The sequence below is a fragment of the Macrobrachium nipponense genome, chromosome 19 (genome assembly GCF_015104395.2).
Source record: "Macrobrachium nipponense isolate FS-2020 chromosome 19, ASM1510439v2, whole genome shotgun sequence".
Classification (NCBI taxonomy): Eukaryota; Metazoa; Arthropoda; class Malacostraca; order Decapoda; family Palaemonidae; genus Macrobrachium; species Macrobrachium nipponense.
Genome location: NC_061088.1, coordinates 28023562 through 28048904, shown reverse-complemented (window position 1 = coordinate 28048904; position 25343 = coordinate 28023562). Strand labels below are relative to the sequence as shown.

The 25343-nt window shown below is 43.2% G+C and overlaps 2 protein-coding genes across 2 annotated transcripts in view; one reads left to right on the top strand and one right to left on the bottom strand.

Moving 5' to 3' along the window:
- LOC135211266 (tetratricopeptide repeat protein 19, mitochondrial-like) overlaps positions 1 to 25343 on the top strand; it is a 134602-nt gene that overhangs the window by 57121 nt on the left and 52138 nt on the right. The gene's annotated exons all lie outside the window — the stretch shown is intronic.
- Positions 1 to 25343, bottom strand: part of LOC135218944 (uncharacterized) — an 81513-nt gene that overhangs the window by 33799 nt on the left and 22371 nt on the right. The window contains exon 2 of the mRNA XM_064255387.1: positions 9956 to 9979. Within this exon, the coding sequence (XP_064111457.1) occupies positions 9956 to 9979 (24 nt within the window). The remainder of the gene's footprint in view (positions 1 to 9955; positions 9980 to 25343) is intronic.

Here is a 25343-nt window from a genome sequence, read left to right as displayed (position 1 = left end):
TGGGCAAGTCCTCTGAGCCATAAGCGAGGATAGCTGGTCCTGAAGGGAAAACAAAAGAATGTTCTTCGTTGGAGAAGAATGAGACGAGGAAGCAGGACTGGTCCTGTGAGAAGACGAGGGGCGAGGGGACGCCTCCTTCCTTCTCAAAGGAACAGCTACCTGTTTCTCAGGTGTACGCGCCTGTGCGCGCAACCTAGCGTCCTCATCGGAGGAGATCCTACCTCTCTTCTGAGGCGGAAAAAGACATCATACGCGTCTTCCGACGAAAGCGGCGAAAGAGGACGTGAAGCGTCCTCCGCAAGAAACGTCCTCTTTAACGGACGAGAGTCTCTCCGAGCGCTCCACCCCTTGCGCGGGGAGGACGCTTCGGAGGACGAAAAGCAATCCTTCAAGACGCGTGCTCGTGCACGGTCCTTGGCAGCCTGGGTCTTTGCTACATGGTCTGCCGAAGGGACGCCAGATCTGTGAAGCCCCCGGTAACCCTCTTGCGGCTTTCGACATACTCCTCCCTGGGTCTTGGGAGTCTGATAGAGGTCTAGGCCTAGAGGCATTATGGGGCCGATCTGACGCCCCCTCCACAACACTGGGGGCACGATCACACACTTGCACCGAGCCAGTTTCCAAGGCTTTCACTTTGGTCTCCAGAGTGCGAAGGGACTCCAAAATCATAGAGAGAGCATCCGCTCCTCCCGACACAGAATCAGAGCCGAAGGCAACACAGGTTTAGGGGTTGTAAACACTACAGGTGTTAGTGCAGGAGAAACGTTAGTCTTACCTTTGGAAGAACTCCTTGAGGAAGACCTCCTGATCCTATCGCGCTCCAATTTCAGGCGATAGGACTCATATGCTCTCCATTCATCATCAGTCAAACTCTCACATTCCTTGCACCGATGATCAATCAAACAATGAAGTCCCTACAACTCATACATACTGTGTGGGGTCTTACCGATGCTTTCGGTAGCCTCACCTTACAATCAGCACTCACAAATCACACACTCTGAAAGTCACACCACACTTATCCAGACATATCTTATAGAGAAAAGTCAATCCAAATCAAAAAACGGTCCACTATCGCGCATGCCAATTCCACAATCCAATTCAATACCAACAAAATCAATCAGATACTTAGAAACGAGTCAAATTCCAAAAAATCCTGAGCAGAGGTCTGTAAACAGATGTTTACGACCGGCCACAGAAAAAAATATGAATAGAAAATGGGAATGGTTCCTGATATCCGCCTCCCAGCGCGGGGAATGGGTACTACCACCTGGCCGCCCACTGCGTGTGCCGCGAGTTTTGAAATTTCTGTCGGACGTCAGAAAATACAGCTATATATATACTGTCAGGTAAGTGGCATGAACAAATAAGAGATTCTGGGCTTCTCGCTTGTAAATCCAGAACTCCCAGCCCAAGCAACCAATCACAAGGAAATTGAAGATCTTCCAGCGTCCTAAGCAGACCTTTCAGATGATGTCTGTCTCCGACGCGGTCCAAGTTACCTTGGCAGAGGGTAAAACTGACCTCCTCTGTAAGTCTACCAGGCTGGAGAAATCCCCTTGAGCCCGACGAAGGGATACGAACTCCCACTTCGTCCTTGGTCTTATACCAAATGCCTCCTTTACCACTAAGTCTAGTAGGAGGCAAGGCGAAGGTCGTCTTGCCTTGGTCTCTCCTTCTTACATCCAGTCCTGGAGCTTCTTGAAAGCACGTTTCGTCGATAGAGAAGTCTTCATCTCTACGAACTCCGGGATTTTCCCCCCGTTTTCGATGAAGAAAACTGTGAAGGAGGAGACTTGGGAGCTGCGGGCTGTAATTTGTCCTCAAAAGAAGACCGCAAAAGTCGACTAGGACTTTGTAATACCGGAGGTAGAAGGGGCTGTAGCAGGTTCATCTTCACCCGACTCAGCCGAACTATCCAGTTCTCCTTCTTCTCTCAACGGAAGAGGAGAACGTCTGTCAGGCGAAAGCGTCCTATTGCCGGTTCTTGGCAAGATCAAAGGCCCCTCTCCTTGCAAGCTGCAGCCTTATCACTGCTGTCTTCTTTCTGACGCTTACTGCTCGCTGATGGAGAGCGTCTGAGGCGGACGAGCTCTTCCGCGGCAGTCCACCTGCCCGAGAAGCGTCTTTACCTCTCTTCGCTGGCATACGTGCCTGAGCGCGTAACAAAGTGTCTGGGGTAAAAATTCTTTGTTCAGAATCCCCGAAAGCGTCTTGAAAGGATGGCTCTGAACGTCCTGAGGCGAACTTCCTGCCGAAGCGTCCCTGTCTACCGCGTCCTGGAGACGGTCCTGGCGACGCCTGCGTCCTGTGCCTGAGCCTCGTCCTGCGAGCGTCCTGACGAACGTCCTGGGCGCCTAGCGTCCTGCCAAGCGTCCTGACAACGTCTTGCCGAGCGTCCTGACGAACGTCCTGCCTAGCGTCCTGCCAAGCGTCCTGACGAACGTCCTGCCGAGCGTCCTGACGAACGTCCTGCCTAGCGAGAGCGTTCCCGACAAAGCATCTTGCCGAACCGTCCTGCCGAGTGTCCTGTCGTAACGTCCTTCTATAAGACGAACGAGATCGGCGAATCGCTGAAGGAGAAGCTATCGGCGAACGAGACGCAGGGGCGAAGACAACGGAGACTGCTTAGTCCTCGTTACAGGCAGTCTAAGGTCCTTCCTCCGCTTAGGCTCGACTGCTGCTGGGCAGTCCTCTGAGCCATAAGCGAGGATAGCTGGTCCTGAAGGGACGAAAAGAATGTTCTTCGTTGGAGAGAATGAGCGAGGAAGCAGGACTGGTCCTGTGAGAAGACGAGGGGCGAGGGGACGCCTCCTTCCTTCTCAAAGGAACAGCTACCTGTTTCTCAGGTGTACGCGCCTGTGCGCGCAACCTAGCGTCCTCATCGAGGAGATCCTACTCTCTCTGAGGCGGAAAGACATCATACGCGTCTTCCGACGAAGCGGCGAAAGAGGACGTGAAGCGTCCTCCGCAAGAAACGTCCTCTTTAACGGACGAGAGTCTCTCCGAGCGCTCCACCCCTTGCGCGGGGAGGACGCTTCGGAGGACGAAAAGCAATCCTTCAAGACGCGTGCTCGTGCACGGTCCTTGGCAGCCTGGGTCTTTGCTACATGGTCTGGCCGAAGGGACGCCAGATCGGTGGGAAGCCCCCGTAACCCTCTTGCGGCTTTCGACATACGTCCTCCCTGGGTCTTGGGAGTCTGATAGAGGTCTAGGCCCTAGAGGCATTATGGGGACGATCTGACGCCCCCTCCACACACACTGGGGGCACGATCACACACTTGCACCGAGCCAGTTTCCAAGGCTTTTCACTTTGGTCTCCAGAGTTGCGAAGGGACTCCAAAATCATAGAGAGAGCATCCGCTCCTCCCGACACAGAATCAGAGCCCGAAGGCAACACAGGTTTTAGGGGTTGTAAACACTACAGGTGTTAGTGCAGGAGAAACGTTAGTCTTACCTTTGGAAGAACTCCTTGAGAAGACCTCCTGATTCCTATCGCGCTCCAATTTCAGGCGATAGGACTCATATGCTCTCCATTCATCATCAGTCAAACTCTCACATTCCTTGCACCGATGATCAATCAAACAATGAAGTCCCCTACAACTCATACATACTGTGTGGGGGTCTACCGATGCTTTCGGTAGCCTCACCTTACAATCAGCACTCACACACACTCTGAAAGTCACACCACTTGATCCAGACATATCTTATAGAGAAAAGTCAATCCAAAATCAAAAAACGGTCCACTATCGCGCATGCCATTCCACAATCCAATTCAATACCAACAAAATCAATCAGATACTTAGAAACGAGTCAAATTCCAAAAAATCCTGAGCAGAGGTCTGTAAAAACGATGTTTACCGACCGGCGACCAGAAAAAAACTATGAATAGAAAATGGAATAATGTTCCTGATATCCGCCTCCCAGCGGCGGGAATGAAGGGTATACCACCTGGCCGCCACTGCGTGTGCCGCGAGTTTTTGAAATTTCTGTCGGACGTCAGAAAATACAGCTTATCATATATCTGTCAGGTAAGTGGCATGAACAAATCTTTCTTTGGAGACAAGATGTAGATAATCAAGAAGTATGAAGCTGGTATGCGATTGAGTGTGATCGCTAAGGAATCCGAAATGGCCGAAATCTCGACCATAGGCACCATCCTTAAGCAGAAGGAAATCTCAAAGCAGCTACACCTTCCAAGGGTGTGACTATTTGTCTAGCAAGAGGACCCACGTGCACGATGAGATGGAAAGGCTGCTTCTTGTCTGGATAAAAGACAAAGGAAATTGCTGGTGATACGATAACTGAGACGGCAATCTGCCACAAGGCCAGCGCTATTTTTCGGCGATTTGATTGCCCAGCCGAAGACGATGGAAGAGAAGGGACATCGATGCCAACCCAGACTTCAAGGCTTCTCATGGGTGGTTCGAAAAATTCTGTAAACGGACTGGCATCCATTCGGTGGTGCGGCATGGGGAGGCGGCCAGCTTGGACACGAAAGCGGCCGTAGCCTTTATTAAGACGTTCGACGAGATGACGATCAACGAAGGCTACAGTTCTCAGCAAGTCTTCAACTGTGATGAGACTGGCCTTTTTTGGAAAAAAATGCAAAAAAACCTTGTCGGACGTACATCACACAGGAAGAAAAAAAGCTACCCTGGGGGCATAAGCCTATGAAAGACAGGCTTACGCTTGCACTTTGTTCGAACGCCAGTGGGGATTGCAAGGTGAAGCCCCTACCTGTCTATCATTCAGACTCCTTGAGCCTTCAAGGCCCACAAAGTGCTTAAGGAGAAGCTTCCAGTGATGTGGAGGGCTAATGCAAAAGCCTGGGTAATGAGACTTTTGTTCACCGAGTGGGTAAATCTGTGTTTTGGCCCAACAGCGAAGAAATTCTTGGAAGAGAAGCACCTGCCTCTGAAATGTCTGCTGTTGTTGGACAATGCCCCTGCTCACCCTCCTGGCCTCGAGGAAGATATCCTAGCGGAGTATTCTTTTCTCAAGGTTCTTTATCTTCCGCCTAACACCACCCCTCTCCTCCAGCCCATGGACCAGCAAGTGATATCGAACTTCAAGAAGCTGAATACGAAACATCTTTTCAAGAGATGTTTCGACATCACCGATACCACAAACCTCACAATGCGTGAATTTTGGAAGGAGCATTTCAATGTTGTCATATGCATCCGACTCATCGATCAAGCTTGGCAGGAGGTTTCGAGTCAAACCTTGAATTTTTCGTGGAGGAAACTCTGGCCTGATGCCGTATCCGCCGGAGACTTCGAGGGATTCAACGTGGGTGAAGCTGGTGCAGATTCAGAAACAGTTGACGATCCTGAAACTGTTTCCCAACCAGATCTTGACGAGATCATTGCACTCGGCAAGTCCATGGGGCTGGTCATCGACGAATATGACATCAATGACCTTCTCAAGGAGCACCAAGAGGAGCTTACGACGGATGACCTGAAGGAGTTGGAGGCCATGCAACATAACATCGTTCAAAAAGAGTTCTCTAGCAGCGGCGAGGAGGAGGAGGACAACCCTATGACAATGGCAGAAATTAAGGATGCCTCTAGCTGCTTTTCATAAGGTGCAATCATTTGTAGAAAAGAGACACCCCAAAAAGGCTTACACAGGTCGTATGCTTGCGTAGTTCGATGACGTTTGCCTGAGTCGTTTCAGGAACATTGTGAAAAGTAGGCAGAAGCAATCTTCCTTGGATAGTTATTTTTTAAAGAGGCCTTTAGTAGGAGTAAGCTAAAAGAAAGCTCCAATTGATACTACAAAAAAACAGAAAGTTGAAAGTGGTGAAGAAATTGAAATTTTGTATAAAAAAAAAAAAAAAGTAAAGTATAAAAAATAAAAAATGAAAAAATCAAAAAAAGGCCAAAAAAAATTTTTTTTTAATCTTTTGTAAAGTTAAGTTTTACGGTTTTGTTAATGCTTCATAAAGTTTAGTTTATGTTTCCTGACATTTTTAATGTGTTTCGTTAACCCTTAAACGCCGAATGGACGTATTAAACGTCAAGTCAAAATGTCTCCCGTATGCCGAATGGACGTACCATACGTTGACTCAAAAGTTTTTTTAAAAATTCGCGGAAAAATACTTATAGGCCTACCAGCCGAAAACTTTTGAATCACGCGCCTTGGGGGATGCTGGGAGTTCACGGATCAAGGTGTTGCTTTGTTTACAATCGTTACGCAGGCGCGCAAGCGCGAATTTCTTTCTTACCGCACTAAAAAGTATCTGTGACACATCTCGGAAATTATTTTGTCACTTTGACATAATTTTTGTACCTTTTAAATAGCCGTTACCATGGATATTATATATAGAAACCGTGCACATTTTTATGGAGTACACATACTATGATTGTAGCTTTTACATTTTTTGAGAAATTTTCTATATAACGATAAGTGCCAAATTTCAATACCTTTGGTCAACTTTGACTCTACCGAAATGGTCGAAAAATGCAATTGTAGCTATCTTTTGAGAATTTTTCATATAAATAGATAAGTGCCAAATTTCAACCTTTGGCAACTTTGACTCTACCGAAATGTCGAAAAATGCAATTGTTAAGCTATCTATATATTTTTAGTAATATTCAATCATTTACCTTAATTTTGCAACTAATTGGAAGTCTCTAGCACAATATTTCGATTTATAGTGAATTTATGAAAAAACTTTTTCTTTACGTCCGTGCGGTAACTCTTCCGAAAAAAATCATACATGCGATTGTGGTAATGTTTGCACCATTTTAAAATTAGCCGTTATATAAAGTTTTATATATGGAAATGTGCGCAATTTCATGCACAATACAACTAAAAACAACCCATGGTTGTAGCTTTTATCAATTTTGAAATATTTTCATATAAAAAATGATACGTGACAAATTTTCAACCTTCGGTCAACTTTGACTCTACCGAAATGGTCGAACAAAAACGGCAATTGTAAGCTACAAAACGCTTATATTCTAGTAATATTCAAGGCATTTACCTTCATTTTGCAATAATAGGAAGTCTCTAGCACAATATTTCGATTTATGGTGAATTTATGAAAAAACTACATTTTCTTACGTCCGCGCGGTAACTCTTCCGAAAAAATCATACGTGCGTTGTGGTAATGTTTGCACCATTTTAAATTAGCCGTTACATAAAGTTTTATATATGAAAATGTGCAAACTTTCATGTAGAATACAACAACAAATAAATGAAGGTTGCAGCTTTTCTCATTTTTGAAATATTTGCATATAAATCAAGATAAATAGAAAAAAACCACGTTCGGTCAACTTTGACTCTACCGAAATGGTCGAAAAACGCAATTGTAAGCTAAAACTCTTACAGTCTAGTAATATTCAGTCATTTATCTTCATCTTGAAACAAATTCGAAGTCTCTAGCACAATATTTAGATTTATGGTGAATTTAAAAAAAAAACTTTCCTTCCCTCCCAAGCGAGGATTCTCCGCCACAAATCTACGGAAATGCGTACGCCATTCTCGGAATATTTGCTCCATTTCATATTAGGCATTTCATAGAGTTTTATATATGAAAATGTGCGCAATATCATGTAGAATGAAACGAAAAATATTTGAAGGTTGTAGCTTTTCTTATTTCCAAAATAATTGCATATAAAAAAATATATATAAAAAAAACACGACTTCGGTTATCTTTAACTCGTCAGATATGGTCGAAAACTGCAATTGTAAGCTAATACTCTTACAGTATAGTAATATTCAATAATTTGTCTTCATTTTGAAAGAAATTGGAAGTCTCTAGTACAATATTTATATTTATGGTGAATTTTTGAAAAAAATATTTGTTTACGTCCGCACGTTACGAATTCATGCATTATTTTGTGATAATATTTTCTCTGTGTTTGCTTTTATTGTTTTTTTACAATGTGTATATACCCAAAAATGATCGCAATTTAGTGTACATTACAACGAAAAAGAAAGTAACTTGTTACCTTTAACCGTTTTGCGCACAGCGCAATTTGAATACAATTATATATGAAATTTTGTTTTTGCGCTATGATACATCGCATTATTTATATATGATAATGATATTTTTTTTCATTTCTGATGGTTGCATACTAAACTTCAGCCAATGACAAAAAAAGGAGCCAAAAATGAACTCTTAATCTTGAAAACTAAGCGCTCTGTGATTTTTTTAAAAAAATATTTTTTCCGCTTCCGCGCTCACTCTGAAACACCTCCGGCACACGGGAGACAATTTTTTTAACCGCTTCGGCGTTTAAGGGTTAAGTTAAGTGTACATACTACATAACAAATTTTCTGCCGTTTGTCCTCCTCCTCTGTCGCCACTTTCGGAGATAGCCTCACTCGAAAGGTAAGCTTCCACATTTTACTTCATACGTACATATGTACCTACGGTATTTCTTGTATACCATGTACACTAATACACTTTATTTACAGGTACATATTAGTAGTACGTATTAAGCTAGGTATTGAATGGTATAAATTGTTGTAGTATTTCATTGTTTATTGGTCAATTTAGCTTTATTATGAAATTTGCTGGGGTGTTTTTGTAGGGCTTGGAACGGATTAGACAATTTACATTTAAAATGCAGTTCAAGATACGAAAAGCTCAGGTTACGAAGTCCGCCTTGGAACAGATTAATTTCATATGTCGAGGTACCACTGTACATCAATCCAGGGACATTCTCACAATACCCAGAACAACCCTCAATGGCCCCTGTCAGCACCAAGGTAATGGAGCAAAAAGAAACTTCTAAGAGAATTGCAGGATCCAAAGTAGCTAAGATGCCATGCACCTCAATCCCCAGACGAACAGTGGCATCATCTTTACAAGACAGGATGAATATGGAAGAAAGTGATTTGTCATGACTTCAGATAAGAACTCATGTTGAGGAGGAGGAGAAAACTGCTGTGTAAAAATAACTCAAAATTCAAGATGGTGCCAAAGGCATTTCTAATTTCCAAAGTCAGGCTTCAACCAAGGGGACAGAAGGGTGCCAGTGCAAGAAAGGAACTCACATCTTATAATGAACTACAAATGCCAAGGCTGCAGACATAAGACAGAGAAGATTTAGACAAAAGAGCTGAGGCACCCAAGATTGCTATGCTCATATTTGCAAGCTTTGTGGTCTGCTACCAAGCAACTGAATTATGAATGGATTCCTACATCAACTGAAATTAAGAAACAAAAAGACAAACAAACTTACCATAAAACATTTTCTGCAAATTAGTAATAAAAGCAGTGCTATGAAGCTTAGCAAGAAAATATAAGAGAAGGATATGCATATATACTCATTATCAACTCATCTGGCAACTAGGCCTAATGAAAGAAGGATGAACAGATAGCTGTTTCAAGAAAACTAACTGTGTGCTTACATTTGCTGGCTAATAAATCCAAACACTTACAACAGGTGATCCTGGCTGGAAAACTGTCAGATACAAATATGCTAAAAAAATTGAAAATTTAGGAAAGATTCCATTACTTAAATAAGAAAAATGTCTAAATTAAAAAATAAAGGCAGGTGATCATGATATTAGTAGAATACAGATAGAGTGAGACATGAACAACATTCTACAGAGAAATATTGCAAATGTCATAAACACCCCATACAAGTGGTAGATGTGCTGAAGAACAAGGGTACATACTCGAGACAGATGGAAGCTGGAATTCTTCTTTGGGAAAAAGTCTAGATACTGCAGTACCACAAATGAGGCCATCATTAATTAATAGGTTTTGTTAAAAAAAAACATATCAATACCCCCAAAAATTAAATTGAATAAACAAACTGTTGAATAATATACAGTACAATCTACTGACATCTTGTCTGAGACACTCAAAAATAATTATGCACAAAACGTTTCATTCAATTTTATATTGTAAGATGCTATGTTCACTTACCGAAAACCTTCACTCAGCTTCTTTGGGTTAGCATTCAGTCCATACAGTTGGCCAATTGCAGCATACTGTTCCCCAGGAGGTCTAGAGAATCTGGAAGAAAAAGTTAAAACACAAGTATAGAGCATATAATGTCACAAACTTCAGTGTTATAAGTGAAAATACAATAAAAAAAAATAAGTCAACAACCGTCAATGGTATGATGTACGTACTCTGGACTGGCAATGAAGCACAGTGCCATGCTCATGAAAAACTTCCATCACAACAATAAATATGTTCCCCACGAAAAAAAAAAAAAAAAAAAAAAAAAAGCATTGAGATATGTTAACTACTCACTTCACCGAAAAATGACAATTTTATAATAAAAATAAGATTTTACATATACTACTTACTAAGCAATTACATGTACCTGAAAGCATCCTACCATGGCAGTCAAAAAATTCAAATTTTACAGTTGCATCACCATCATTAGTGTAGGTGAATAGGACCCACCCACTTTTGGGAACAATAGGTACAAAACTGCAGAGGGGTTCAATTCGTTTGGTTTCCCATGTCCATCTGAGGGGAGGAAAGAAGGGCTCCAATTATGTAATTGCTTGGTAAGTATATGTAAGATCTAATTTTATTACAAAAATGTCATTTCTACATATGATGGACACACTCTATATTATAGACATTAAAAAGATGAGTAATGACAAAATATATAGTCTGCATGAGTAATGACAAAATATATAGTCTGCAAGTATTCACACAATACTTATTGTACCTTACCTGGTAAGAGAGCACTACAGACAATTACTGCCTCTGGTTGGCACTTGCTTAACCTTTAGAAGGTATGGCAGTTTTGGGCAGTGACTGCCCCTACTCAGTGGGAGCTTCACAGTCATGGAGGTTCACCGGATGACTGATGAAGATTAAAAAGGGGTGTCCTTGCCCTGGGCATAGACCAGATAAAAAACAACACTGTTACCTAAACTACAAAACCAAATACCACACTACCATTAAAAACCGGAGGGTACTCCAGGTAACTAGTACCCCCCAGCTTCCCAAAATCTCGACACCTTCAACCAAGGCTAGAGGATAGTAGAGGGACAGATGTGTACCCTATGCTTCCTCTCCCAACACAATGCCAGCTATCAATAAGAACCCGATGTACAACATTTTTGAAAACTGTTTAAATTTCTTTCAAATAATGTAATCCAAACACTGACCTACATTTTAAAAATGTAGACTGCATTACCATTTCTAGCAACAAATTATGTCTAAAGGCAAACGAAGCGGTGACAGCTCTGACTTCATGCACCTCCTGAAGCTGAGAATATGCCTACACTATCACACTTCTCAAAAAGAAGGAAATGGTGTTGTTGGACATTAGATGTGAAGGAGATTTCACAGAACACCAGAGATTATTTGCAGGTCCTCTGATCTCTTCTGATTTCTACAGGTACATAGCATCTTAATGCTCTGATCAGGCATAAGAATCTCTCTTCCTCCTTGCAACTGAGGATGTCCATCAGGTTCTTGATGGTGAACATGTGAGGCCAAGGATTGTTAAAATCCTCGTTTTTGGTGAGAAATCCAAGAGAAAAGGAACAGATAGCGTCTCCCTGGGAGAGCCCTATTCTCTTATCTATCGTTTGTAGTTCGCTGACCCTTTTGCCCATACCCAGCGCTACCAGGAAGAGTGTCTTCTTCACAAGATTTTTGAGTGATACTGAGAGGAGGGGTTCGAAGGTGGTACCTGAGAGCCACTTCAGTACCACTTCCACATTCTATGAGACTACTCCCTTTTTCCCCAGCTTGGATATCTCAAATTATCTAATTACAGGCAGTCCCTGGGTTACAACGGGTTCGGCTTAAGACGTTCCGGGGTTAAGGCGCTTTTCAATTATATTTATCAGAAATTATTTCCAGGGTTACGATGCCTACAACACTGATCTGGCAGATGAAATATGACACCAAAAATGTAAAATAATCAATATTTGAAGGTTTTTTTGATGAAAAATGCAATAAGAATGCAGTTTACATAGTTTTCAATGCACCCAAAGCATTAAAAGTAAGGTTTTCTTAGGATTTTTGACGATGTTCCGGCTTACGACGATTTTTGGCTTACAACACATCTCAAGAATGGAACCCCCGTCGTAACCCAGGAACTGCCTGTAGATTGTTAATAGTATCTGGTTTGAGTGAAAATCTAAACCTCTGTGTTTAAAAACAGAGCTTAGAATTAACCTATATCCTTTAATGGTGGCAGGGAATAACTTTCTGCAAGTCTTCAGAAACAGCAGAAAATCCGCAATCTGGGCTACAGAGGTCTCTGAGGAAGAGATGTTATACTATCGACACCAACTTCTGAATACAGCCCACTTTAACAGGAAGAGCCTGCTAGTAGAAGGTCATTGACATCTAGCAATGGTTTCTGAAGCTTGTTTCAAAAAGCCTTTCACTCTGACCAGTCACCTGACAGTCTGAATCCTGCCAGATAATCCTTGGTGGAATCTGTGCAAGTGTGGCTGTCAAAGTAGTGACCTCTTTTGTGGAAGAAGTCTTGGAAAATCCACCAGAAGTCGCAGAAGATCCGAGAACCATTCCTTTCTTGGCCAGAGTGCAGCAATCAGTGTCATGGAAACATTCTGGTGTGTGGCGAATTTGTTTATTACTTCTTTTATCATTGTAAAAGGTGGGAATGCATAGATGTCTAGACCTGTCCAATCCAGCAACAAGATATCCGTCGCCCATGCTAAAGGATCTGGGACTAGAGAGCAAAAGATTGGAGGGTGGTGGTTCTTTGCCTTCGCAAAAAGATCCAATGATGGTTTGCCCCAGTTTCCAAAGATCGGAGCATGAAGATCTAATGTCCATTCTGTCAGATGGACTTGATTTTCTCTGCTGAATTCATCCGCAAAGACATTTATCCTTTCTTGAACAAAACGAGTGAGAATCTAACTTGCTTTCGTTCTGCCAATAGAAAGATGTCCTTTGCTTTTTAGTAAAGGGTGAAGGAGAGTATGCCTCCCTGTTTGCATATATAAGATAGGGCTGTTGTGTTGTCCGCAAAAACAGTTACAACTCTCCCGGATACCAACTGAGAGGTATTGGAAAGATAGAAAAATTGCCAATAACTCCTTCACGTTGATGTGAAGAGCTTTGTTCTACTGCCCATTTTCACGACACCTGAGTTACGAGAATGGCATCCAATCCCGGATCCGAAGCATCTGAATAAAATTTCAGGTCTGGGTTCAGAGGCCAAAGAGACTTCCCTTCCCGAAGTTTTTCTGCATATAACCACCAATGAAGGTCTGTCTTGACCTCCAGGGAGATGGGGAAGACAAAGGAGCCTAGTTGAGTCATCCTGCACCACACTACTGAGGTAAAATTGAAGTAGATGCGTATGAGGCCTGCCGAGTTTCATAAAAGTCTCCATTGAACTGTTAAACAGGTCTTTGGGGAGGAACTCCCAGACTGTCTGGAAGCAGGAGTCTATTCTCTTGGGGGAGAGAAAAACCTGAAAAGTCCAAGAGTTCAGAAATTTACCAAATACACAATCTTCTGTATAAAGATTAATGGGACTTCTCGACACTGATCAATTCCCAGTTCTTAAGTTAAAAGCAGAAGTTTCCCTAAGTCCTTAGTCATCGAGGTATAATGGCACGTTGATAACAAGAGGGTAAAGCCATTTTCCAAGAGGGCCCAATAACCTTGTAAACATTGGAGGGGCTAATGTAAGGCCAATGCAGAGTGCCCTGAGTTGAAAAACTTTGCCCCAAAACGAAGTGAAGAAGTTTCCTTGACTCTGGATGAATGGGGATGTGGAAGTACGCATCCTCCATATCCAGAGTTACCATCCAGTCTTCTTGGTGTAGAGAGGACATGACTGAGGAGCTGGTTTCCATATGAAATTTCGTCTTGACAATGAAGAAATTCAGGGTACTGATGTCCAGGACTGGCCTCCAGCCCCCAATGACTTGGGGACTATGAAGAGTGGCTGTAAAACCCTTCTGAGCTGTAGTCTACCACCTCTTCCACTGCTCCTTTGTGAATAAGAGCTTCTACCTCTTGGGAGAGAGCCAAATATCTCAGATCCTGCAAAGTATGCTGTTAAAGCTATTGGAGAGGTAGCTAACAACTGTTTCTCTTTGAGAGGAATTGAGTACCCCTCTCTCAATACCTAGACTACCCAGGGTTCCACCCCCTCTGCACCAACTTGGGCACAGATGACAGGCAGATCACTTCTTAGTATCTAGCTTAATGGACGTTTTCTTCATTGGTCTAGAGGGAAGTCGCTGGTTAGTCCTTGGTCTAGACTATGGTCTAGGTCTTCCTCCTCGAAAGGGCTGTGACTGCAATGGGGAGAAAGACTCTTAAGAAGATGCAATAGGCTCCTTAGGCTCTCTGGTGGATTGTGCAAACAGGTTCCGTGGAAGGACTTCTTCTGCAAGTCCGAGAGAACTTCTTTCAACATGTCTTGAAGGAAAAGGTGAGAATAAGAGCGCCAATTTCTGGGTAGTGGTGACCCCCTTAGTAGTAAAAGAGCACCAGAGCTCTCTCTTCTTTAGTATCCCCATCAAGAAAAGGGAAGCTAGCTCACAGGATCCATCCCTTAATGCCTTATCCGCACAGAACAGCACTCCGAGTCAATCTGAAGCACGGTCCTCTACAAGAGCAGGGCAATCCTCAATTATCCTTGCCAGTGTGCCCACAGTCAAGTCAAGAAAGCCAAAAATTCCCAACACTAAAAAATTTCTTGACTAAGTGGTCTAGTTCAGATGAAGAAAAGATCTTTGCAGATGTAAATGCTGAGTGCCTCAAAGGATCCACTAATCTGGAGAAGTCCCCCTGGAAGGAGGCAGACACTCCCAAGGAAGGAGCTTCTCCAGCACCACAAAATCTATGCGTTTTCTTGGCGAGCTCCAAAAGTTGAAACTCGAATGAAGCTTTTCACTGTTCCCTTTTATTAATCAGCCACTCTCCAACCTTTCAAAGTAGCTTCTTGGAAGTAGAAGAAAGAACCATCTTGGGAAGTCCGACACTATCAGGAGTATATTTCCTCAAGAGGAAAGTAGAGGCTGGAGAAACTGGAGTGGCAGGTGCAATGAAGTCAGGGAAGTTCGACTAGATGAACTTCAACAATGAGGCATAGGCCGAAGAGGGAGCTGTCTCTTGATCTACTGCTTCTGCTTCCAAATTATCCTTACTCTGAGTGGATGAGGATTTCTTCCTAAGAAAACCCAACAACTCTTCCAGTTGACATTTATCTTCATTGAACAGAAGAGGGAGACGCAGACGGTTGGCACATTAATTCTGATGCTGAGCATGCTGCTACTGGCACTGAGTGCCCTGCAGTGGGCGTTGAGCAGTCTGAGGCAGGTGCTGACAGGACAGGTGCAGGCACCGAGAACAGCTATAGGCATCAAGAAGTCTGAAGAAACAGACAGACGAACAGGAGCAGGCACTAAATGTCCTGAAGGAAATGGGTACTTGGGAGCAGAGTAAGCATACATTGCCAAGGACGAGTGCATAACAGAGACATCGGGGTGCTTATGTGACAAAACACACTCTAAACCAAAGAAAGACCCTGGGCTGTATCAAGTCCAGGGATGACGAGCTGTCTTAGGTACTGAAGGATGAACCTCAAAACTACAAGAAGACTGAGGGCTATCGCTGATCTCCCTGTACTTCTTAATAAAAGGAGGAGAACTGTCAGCAGTGGCAGAAGTTCTACGACGATGATGTCTCCTGTCTGGGGAAGAATCCACCCAATCTGACAACAATGTTTGCACTGAAAGAGATGCCTTTCCAATGTCACTCTATCGATGCCTGGGGACAATCACCAGGCTCGACAGAGGGGGCAACTGTCCGTGGGCAAATCCCACTGGCCTCCCTTGGACTTCCAGTATGTCTTCTCCCCGGTGTGGGGGTGTGGGACAGGGACCTTCGTTTATGAGAACCAGTGGGACAAACAGCCACCTCCTTGGTAATCACAACACTATCACTAGGCACTGCACTGTCACTTCTGAGAGATGGCCTCTCCACAAAAGACCTGAAAGAGGTACCTAACTCTATCATAGAATTCGCAAGAAAATGGAACTTCTTGTCAAACTTAGAATCGAAACTGGAAATGGTGTTAGGATTATAAGTATGGGTGACTGGAATTGGAGTTGCAGGTAAAGGTGTAGGAGGGCTAAGGATCAGGGACATGATAAGAGGTTGAGAAGGAACAGTAAAATTCTCAACTACTTTAGGAAAAGCCTTTACATATGCCCTACTTTCAGCCCTGACATCCACTTTCCTTTTCCTATCCCTAGTTAGCTTATCTAGATGTGATTTTAAAGCTTTTCACTTGCTCTTATCCCAATCCATACACTCTGGACATGTTAATTCCCTTGAACATTCCTGCCCCTTGCAGTTAATACATTTGGTGTGCGAATCATAAGACAATTTAGTTAGCTTAGTCTTACACCTTTCTACACAATATCTAATGCTAGAAGAGCTGGAGTCTGACATAATGAACTAGGAACAATTATGCTAATCACCACAAAAATGAACTGAGTACATCATCAATATACGTACTGGAAAATATCCATGAAAATAACAAGTGATGACTGCCAAAACCACCAATATTAGTCAGGAGCCAGCAGAAAACTAACTGGAACCCTCTGCAAGTTTGTACCTACCGTTCACGAAAGTGGGCAGGTCCTATTCACCTACACTAGTGATGGTGGCACAACCACAAAATTTTAATTTTGTGACTGCCGTGGTAAGAAGCTTTCAGCTATATGTAATTGCTTGGTAAGTTACATATGTAAAAATTTATAATATAAAGGTAACAGAAAACTGAGGAAGAACTTCAGACACTTAAAAGTGAGGGGTAAAAATAATTTGATCTTTTATTTGAGCTACATCCATTTAATTAACTTCAAACTAATCTCTCTCACTTTCATTTCCTTAACAGTACAGTGTCTCTTACCATAAATCACCTTTATTCAGCAAATATAACCTGGCACCCCCACAGATACAAAATAAAACCAAGTTGAAATACTTTTCTTGTACATTTTATCTACCTATTCATCTTAACCTCTACTTAAGTAGGATAACTTTTCATTCTCAGTTCACAGAGACTACATCTCTTATAGTACAATATAAAGTTCAAGTAGAATAGTACAGTTAATCAAATTACATATGATGTCTTTAGGATTACAGTACGTACTAAACTAAATGTTTAAAAAGTTAGTGATTTATACTAACAAAAGTGTGTTTCCTCATACATTGTTTTCTTTGGTAGTTCACTATGAATGAGACAGGGTTTATGATGCTGGTGCAGTTTAATTCATCCTTATTGATAAGTGGGCATAGCTTGTGTAAAGATGGTATAGTTATCATTGAATAGATGGCAGTAATTAAGGGATTTTGACAAAGGAAAAATCTATTTCTGGGTGTATGACCTGTGTCGCCCAGTGAAATGCTCCTTATAGCACCATTTTTAAGATATAAATATTGCTAAATATACCAGAGAAAAAAGTTGCATGGAATGCTAGGAATATTCCCAGCTCGCTCACCCTTATAGGGTGTCGGTATAGTAACTGGGGCGTGTTAAAACCACTATCAGAGGTCTTCTGCCATTTAGTCTCTTTCTTTGTCAATCTTCCCTTTCAAACTAGGCGCCATACCAGCGCCATCTACCGCCCAATACAGCTACTACTAGCGCCTCGATAGCCATTCCTGAAAATAGCACCCAAGCTTGGGGCTATAGGGTGAGGAAGCAAGGGGTGGGTTCACTGGGCGACACAGGTCATACGCACAGAAATAGATTTTTCCTTTGTCAAAATCCCTTTTCTGGGCTAAACCTGTGTTGCTCCGTGAAATAGTAACAGAGAATTACTCCCACAAGCTTGGATATACTTTCTATAAGACTACTGGAAGGGAGAAACTAACTCTAAGATAATTCCACCCTATTCAATAAATTGCTTAAATCTTAACAGATTTTAACAATATCTTAAGTCTAGGTCCTTACTACAGTAAGTATATACTATCATCGGAAACAATTACTGGTAAGGCCTGTGTGATTACAATGTTTAGCAAGGCAATACATATATTTTTACATGTACTGATAGTAGTTAATCATAACAATTACAAGAATGGTTCAATCATACAATCCAAGTGAAAACCCCGAGAAGAAGGCTAGAGACTAAGCGAGGCGGTTAGGAGAGAAAAGGAGCTAAAGAAGGACAATGTATTACAACTAGGTATGTCAGCATGACTAGGCTGTGTTAGGGGAAACAATATTTCCCCCCCTGCCACCGCTGAATTAATTAAGGGCTTTCAAGGATTTAAGATAATGGTGATTAAATACTTGAATTCCATCCTATATACTTCTTTAAGGTCATCAAAGCTCATGTGGTGGAAGTGACTTATTAAGGGAGCTGCCGCTCGGACATCATGCACATGTGGAATGATTCCGGTTAGCCTATCTAAAGTTATAGAATCGTCACTTTAATCACTTAAATGAGACTGTTCCACCACCTCTCGAATGAATAACGGACCTGAAGTTTTATTTGAAGATCTGTCTAAAATTGATCTGAAGTTCTGACTTGACATAGGGATAAGTCTTGCAGAAGAGGGGCCAATACATATTTAATAATTGTTGCCCAGTGAATCTGGAGATACTAGAACTTCTCTGGATGGAAGAAAATCAATATGATTTTGTTCTAGCTAGCACTAGTACATGGAATCGATGAAATTATGAATCTGAAAAGTAGAACCAAACTGGAGTACCTCCTTGAAGCAGATTTGGTCAAAGTAATAATTTTAGCTGGTAGGCTCTTCTTAAACAGAGTCCTAAGGAATGTAAAAGCTAGATCCGTATTCATCGTCATAAATATTGGGTCTTTTTAGGGAAAAGGCTAGCTTGTTAATATAGAATCTTACTGCTTAGAAAAGGAAGTCGTAGGAACTAGGGGAGAGATTAGTCAGGACTGTCAAGTCTCGTGACAACTGCTGAAACGTTTCCACACAGTTGCGGACCTCTCCATAGACTTCCGTTGTCTGATTCTAAGAGCTAGGTGTCAATAGGGTCCATATTGGCATCTTCTTGTGCCGTGAAATTCATAAATTCTATAACATTTGGACCCTCCAAATCCTTGAGGAAGCGTCCGCCGCCCTTGTTATACTAATCGTACCAGTATGGGGTTGGGGGTCCGTCTGAGGTGGAGTCCCAATTCCCCTAGTTACGGATCACCATTGCTCTTGAGTCCATTGGGGGTTAACAGCCCAATCCGTCGTTAGAAGGATGGGAGTTAGCCTAGAACTTGCCTTAGTAGATTTATTGGTGGGAAAAATTAAATCCTCTGCCAGATGTTCCAACCTATCTGGTATCCGTGGCCTGGGCCATGGGGTCCAGATTGAGGGCACATGAAATATTGTAACTTGTGGTTGGATTATATGGCAATAATTCTAGTAGGAGATCTGGATTCTGTTGGCTGATCCATCTAAATGACCTGTTGTCTAAGGACTATTCCGACTGTAGCGGAGTTGTCCTTGACAATGCATCTGCCACTAAGTTCTTGCTCCTGCCAAGTGAGTTGCTGATAGGTGCCACTGTTTCTTGTTGTCAATGAAAAGATTGTTATCATGACCCGATTATGTGGCTTGGTTGAAAGCTGTTCTCTGAAGAGAGTTACTAAGAATAGAAACTGTCATGGCTTCCAAACACTGTTATGAAGCTAGTAGGACGTTAGGAACCATGTGTCCTGAGCGTTTCCATATTGGGGGTAGTCTCCCAAACCGCTTAGTGAGGCATTCATATGGACCACTAAACTTGACGGAGGGAACCATACTGGTGATGATTTTGTCAGATTCTTGACTTCTGTCCATGGACGGGGTCTTTGTAAATGTGCGGGATGCGGGAACTCTGTCTCGCAATTCCCTGCTAACTCTACTCCGCCAAACCCGGAACTCAACAATGAAACCGTGGTGTCGGAGTATGTAGGGATTCCTTGTGATTTGGAATCCTAGGAATACCAGAAACTTATCACTTATGGTTAACTTGAGACATTCCCTGGCGTTTATAGTTCAGATGAGCCAGTCGTTTAGGAGATTACTAGGCTTATCCCTTGTGTACTCAGTTATTGCACTACTGTTTCCGCTATCTTGTAAACATTCTGGGCGCTCTGATAAGCCCAAATAGCCTTACTTGAAGGCGTAAGCCTGTTGCCTAGTCTGAAGCCTAGGAAAAGGCGAAAGCCTAGGAAAAAGCGGAAATGACTTGCTACCGGAACGAGATAGTAAGTATCTATAAGATTATAGGTATTGTGACGGACCCACAGGGAAGTAGGGTCCGTACCTTCGAAAACAGTTAGTATATGGAACTTGTCGTATTGAATACCTGAGTTTCAATGAAACAAGTCTAATATTACTCTTTGTTTGATTGAATCTTCATGGAATCGCTGGAGAAGCGTCCCTGAAATTTTAAGTATTTGCACCTGTAATGACTTTCTTCTACAGAAAGTCTTAGGTGTCCTTTATGTCATCCAGTATTTGGATGTTGATAAATTTCGGTTGATGGAAGAGGGCACTTCTCCCTACTCCATACCGACCTGGTGATACTATGCTGTTCTACCAAATGTGATTCCCAGCGGTTCTTGAATAAGCACCGCTTTTCTCCTACCTGAGGAGTCTAACTGGTTCGTCGAAAGTCAGTTGTGCCGGCTTCCTGTGAAGTCTCTTCCTTGCCGGAAGTTCTTCCGCCAGCTGTACGGAAAATTGCTCTGGCTCGGCTACCTCTTGTGAACCTGTCGTATCTGTGACATACACATGGTTCTTATCAGAGTCCGTATGGCTGGGGAAGAGGTAAAGAAGCCAAGCTTTGGTGCTGCTGAGAGGGCTGTTTCGACAACAGCACAGACTGTTGTGGCTGACCATTTGAGGTGGATGGTTGACCTAGCTAGCCTACTGGAACAGCCTGTACCACTGTTTGAGGTTATGTCGTCTAGGAAGACTAGAACCTCTTGCTCCCTTCATGCCCGTGGGCTGTGTTCCCAAGAATTCATATCTCCTCCAAGAGATCAAGCCCCAGCGAACTTGCAAGCTCTGGTTGACCTTAGCTGCTTCGCCCGGGATTCTGTTCACTATGGTCTCAGGGAACAAGATTGTTCCCCAGACTTAAGCTTTGATGAGTCTATTAGGTTCATGGTGAATAGACGCATCAGCCAAGACGTGCTTTCTGCAGATCTTCCTGGCTATTGCAAAGTCATATACATCGCACCATAAGGTGTGAAGCAATGACTTGTCCGGATCTTGAACCATGGTTCATCCGAATAGACCGAGGTTGTCATTTCCGCTATAGTGGCGGAATTGCTAAACCTAGTCAAGCGCCTTCTAGCTTCATACTTCGCCTTTACCCGTGCTTCTGGAGTCTGGGTAAAAAGTCCGCTGAAGAGCTTCATAGCACAATTTTAGTTCAATATGCCTACCAAGAATGTCGCCGGGCCTCTACCCCGCATTCCATTTCTCCCAGAGAGACCACGGATGGTAAATCCGTCTCTCTGATATAATGTATAGATTTGTCCATTGCTGTAGCCTGGAGTGTAATCTCTACTACTTTAGAGGTACACGGAAAGGAGGTGGCGTCTAGCACCACAAAAATCGTGAAGGGATTATTGTGGCGTGCCAGTTTGGTATTTGTGCATTCCCAATCTGCCAGGGATTGAACCCAGGCTGATTGAGCTTGGTCTCTGGGAAAGATGATCATTTCCTTAGGCGTTTTGTCTTCACAGATCAGTGCGTTCTCAATCAGACGTGTATAGCCTGAACAAGGGAATTGGAGACCCAGTGAAAGGAACTTGAAGTCCTCTATTAGCCTGGTTCTCTTCCCTACCCTCTATCTTCTGCATGCCCTCTGAAAAGAGGGCCTGTGTTGGTAGCCCCCAAGGATTACTGATTTGAAGGGACACAATTGTATGTGTCTGGTACTGCCCGGAGTAGTTGTGGCTTTCCGGGTTGGGGGGCTCCTTACTTCGAGGTCTCCTAGATCTTCAGTCCTTCTACTAACGACTGAATAGGCTGACCTGACATTTATACGTTCGAGAACAACTGACTTGTGATGTTATCTAGAACTGGACTGAGTCAGGAAACCTATCTCCTGTCTCAGCAAGCTGGAAAACATATTAGGTTAAACCCGAGATCCTAGGATCTGGGTTTAGATGGCTTTGTGTTCGATGCCTGCCTGTGTGTGTGGCAGATTTTGTCGTGTTCGTCACCAGTTTGGTGGTCGATGACGAACTAGAATGACTTTCCCAAATAGCCTTCAGTTTGTAAGGTTTAGTAAGGGACTTGTAATAGACCATATGAGTGGACTATTTCAGCTTACCATTAGGCGGGATTACCGAGCCCAGCTTATCCCTCGAAGTCGTAGGTCTCTTGGTAAACTCTAAAATGAAGAAGAAGGAGACGAGCTAAAAAGTAGTCCTTTTGCTCGTTTACCAAATGCTTCATATAACCTACCTTCGGCCTGGGTTGCCAGCACGGCCTATCTATCTTCGTGGATCTTGGCAATGATCGGGGCTGCCAAATCTACTGATACCATTGCTGATACTTCCGCATTTGGGTAGTAAGGGAGCTTCTGAAAGAGATAGTTACTTTTAAAAAGTATCCTCTTTTAAAAGTATCCTGAACATTGATGACTATCTCAATATCTCTCCAATTATTTACAATATCTCATTCAGTGAACTAATCATTCAATGAATTGGTACTTACCATCTCGGTAGTGAAGTCTCAAAACCAGATTGTAACAGACTTCACTCTCAACTGGTTGTCAGACCGACAAGTTGTTAGTTGGACCGCACAGCCTGTGTGAGTGCGGCATACTTCCTGTCGTGCCCTTGCCTTGCTTGCCAAGGAAGGGTTGCAGTGCAGGTTGTCTTCTGACAGCGTACCACCTGTAATTACAAATAGATAAATAAGTATCTTTGTATGGACTCGCCGGATATGTATCTGGCAGAGTATGTTATATTAGAATCAATACCGGAGTATCACTACATGCAGGTCCGCTGGAGGTCATTCCAGTGGAACCTGCATTCTGTATTGTCATCACCGTAATAACTTGCGGCGGCATGCATTATGTAAGGCATTCGTATTATCTTCTCCTGCTAGCTCTGACCCCGCCATGCATTCACTTCAAGTCTTGTAATAACATATATAGTATACATATATACAATATATATATATATACATAGACATATATACACATATATACAATATATACACATACACACACATTATTTATTAAGTTAAATAGCGACGAAACCGGGGAAGTTAGACTTGGCCCGAATCCGTCAGCATCGGAGAGGTTTCTTAGTAACTAAGAATGCCTCTGCTAGTCACTGGCCACCGCCACCGGGGTGGGGTGCCGGGGTATAAGTGAAAGTGGGGGAGAGGGGCTAGGTAAGGATAAATAAATGCCTCGATTCTAGGTTACTTGCCGGGGTCGACTACCCGGCGTAGTACACTGATCGAAAATATAAAGCATATTTTAAAACAATTAAAATAACTAAATGAATTTTGAACCGGAGCACAGAATCTATGCTCCTTCCTGTCCCAGTTCTCTTTTAACACTATCTCTCTCTCTCTCTCTCTCCCGGGTCTAGCTAAGGAATCGAAACAGAGGAATAGGTAAAACCTAGGCCTGAATCCGCTCGTAAGGGAGATCGTGTTGTTATATGCATAACTGAACGATCTCCGCTGTAACCCGGGCCCGCCGAGGCGGGAGGATCGATAATGTATGGAGAACTGAGGATAGGAAAGGCAAAATTCTCCTTCTGGTCCCCGTTCCCTTTTAATGCTATCTCTCTTACCACCGGGTCCAGCTTAGGGATCGAAACAGGGTATTGGTAAAACCTAGGCCTGGATCTGATCGTAAAGGAATCGTGTAGGTTATATGTATAACTAACGATATCCGCTGGGACCCGGATCCACCGAGGCGGACGGATAGGGGACGTAGGGAAGTTGGGATAGGAAGGCGAGAAGAGAGTACGTGGCTAATACCATCCTAACGAGCTGGGAATTACCCGGGCTCGTCTGGGTAGGTACCATTGTACTACTCCTACTACGTAAGGCGAGGAGTACCCCTTCCGACTATAACCACTCCCTCTCACCCCCTCTGCAAGAGGGGATAGGACTCAGGTATCTACATGAAGTAGCGTGAGCGAGTTATGTCATCCCGTGAAGATGAATGGGGGGAGGGAGGGCGTCTAGAGGGGTGGCTCACTCGCGATCAATTGGGACACTACGACCGGCCAGGTGGAACACCTCGCGGTCAGAAGTGGATCCAATCGATCACAGGGGCTGACAGTCTATAGACCGACTGCACACTGATTTACAATAATACCATAAATATATGATAATAAACGCTATACAATAGCCCTGGTGCGAGAGGGGAAAGGATAAAGACAGGATAAGGATAATTCTGTTTAAAAAGAGCGGCTTAGCTTAACCTTCTCGTCGATCGGAACGATTCTGATCAGGACAGCAAGGGTGGCTCTGAGCGGATAGCCTAACCTTCCAGAGACGTGATTTCAAACACGATCTGGCGAGGTAGGCCAGGGGGGCTCATGGAACAGAATAAGGTCCCTAAGGGCCTTACACTTCTCCCTCAATGGTTCCTTGGTAAGGTGAAGGAGGTATCCTCCTTGAGCAAACCGGTGGAACGTAAGGGGAGGAGGGGAGGGAGATAGGCTGAACTCCTGATCCGACGAATCGAAGGGGAGAAGCTTCTCCAGATGGAAGGAAACCCATCTGGCCTACTTCCCAAACCAGGGAGGAATCTCCTTGGTTTGTGTAAGTAGGTCCAACTCATCCTCGCGCAAGGATAACTATTATAAAACGTCAGGATATCTACAAATTTTATTAAATCTTGAGTGAGGGCAAAAACAATAGCAACACGACTACAATTAGTATAGTTGACCAATTGGAAGTCGTCATAAAGATACGGGTAGCGATGTATGTAATGGCTGACTCGGGAGCGGTGCAAGCTAGGCTCCATTTATGTAACATACAACTAAAACATCATATGATTAGTAATTTCGCTACTCTTACCAACATAAATTGATAATTGCAGTACTCAACTTAGATATCGAAGATTCCTGGCGTTTATAGCATCTCATTTTATTTCAAAATAATGTTGTTACAGTCAAAGACATAAGTGTTCACGACAGTGCTATTTAAAGGAATGGCTATCGAGGCGCTAGTAGTAGCTGTATTGGGGGGTAGATGGCACTGGTATGGCGCCTAGTTTGAAAGGGAAGACTGACAAAGGAAGAGACTAAATGGCAGAAGACCTCTGATACTGGTTTTAACACGCCCCAGTTACTATACCGACACCCTATAAGGGTGAGCGAGCTGGGAATATTCCTAGCATTCCATGCAACTTTTTTCTCTGGTATATTTAGCAATATTTATATCTTAG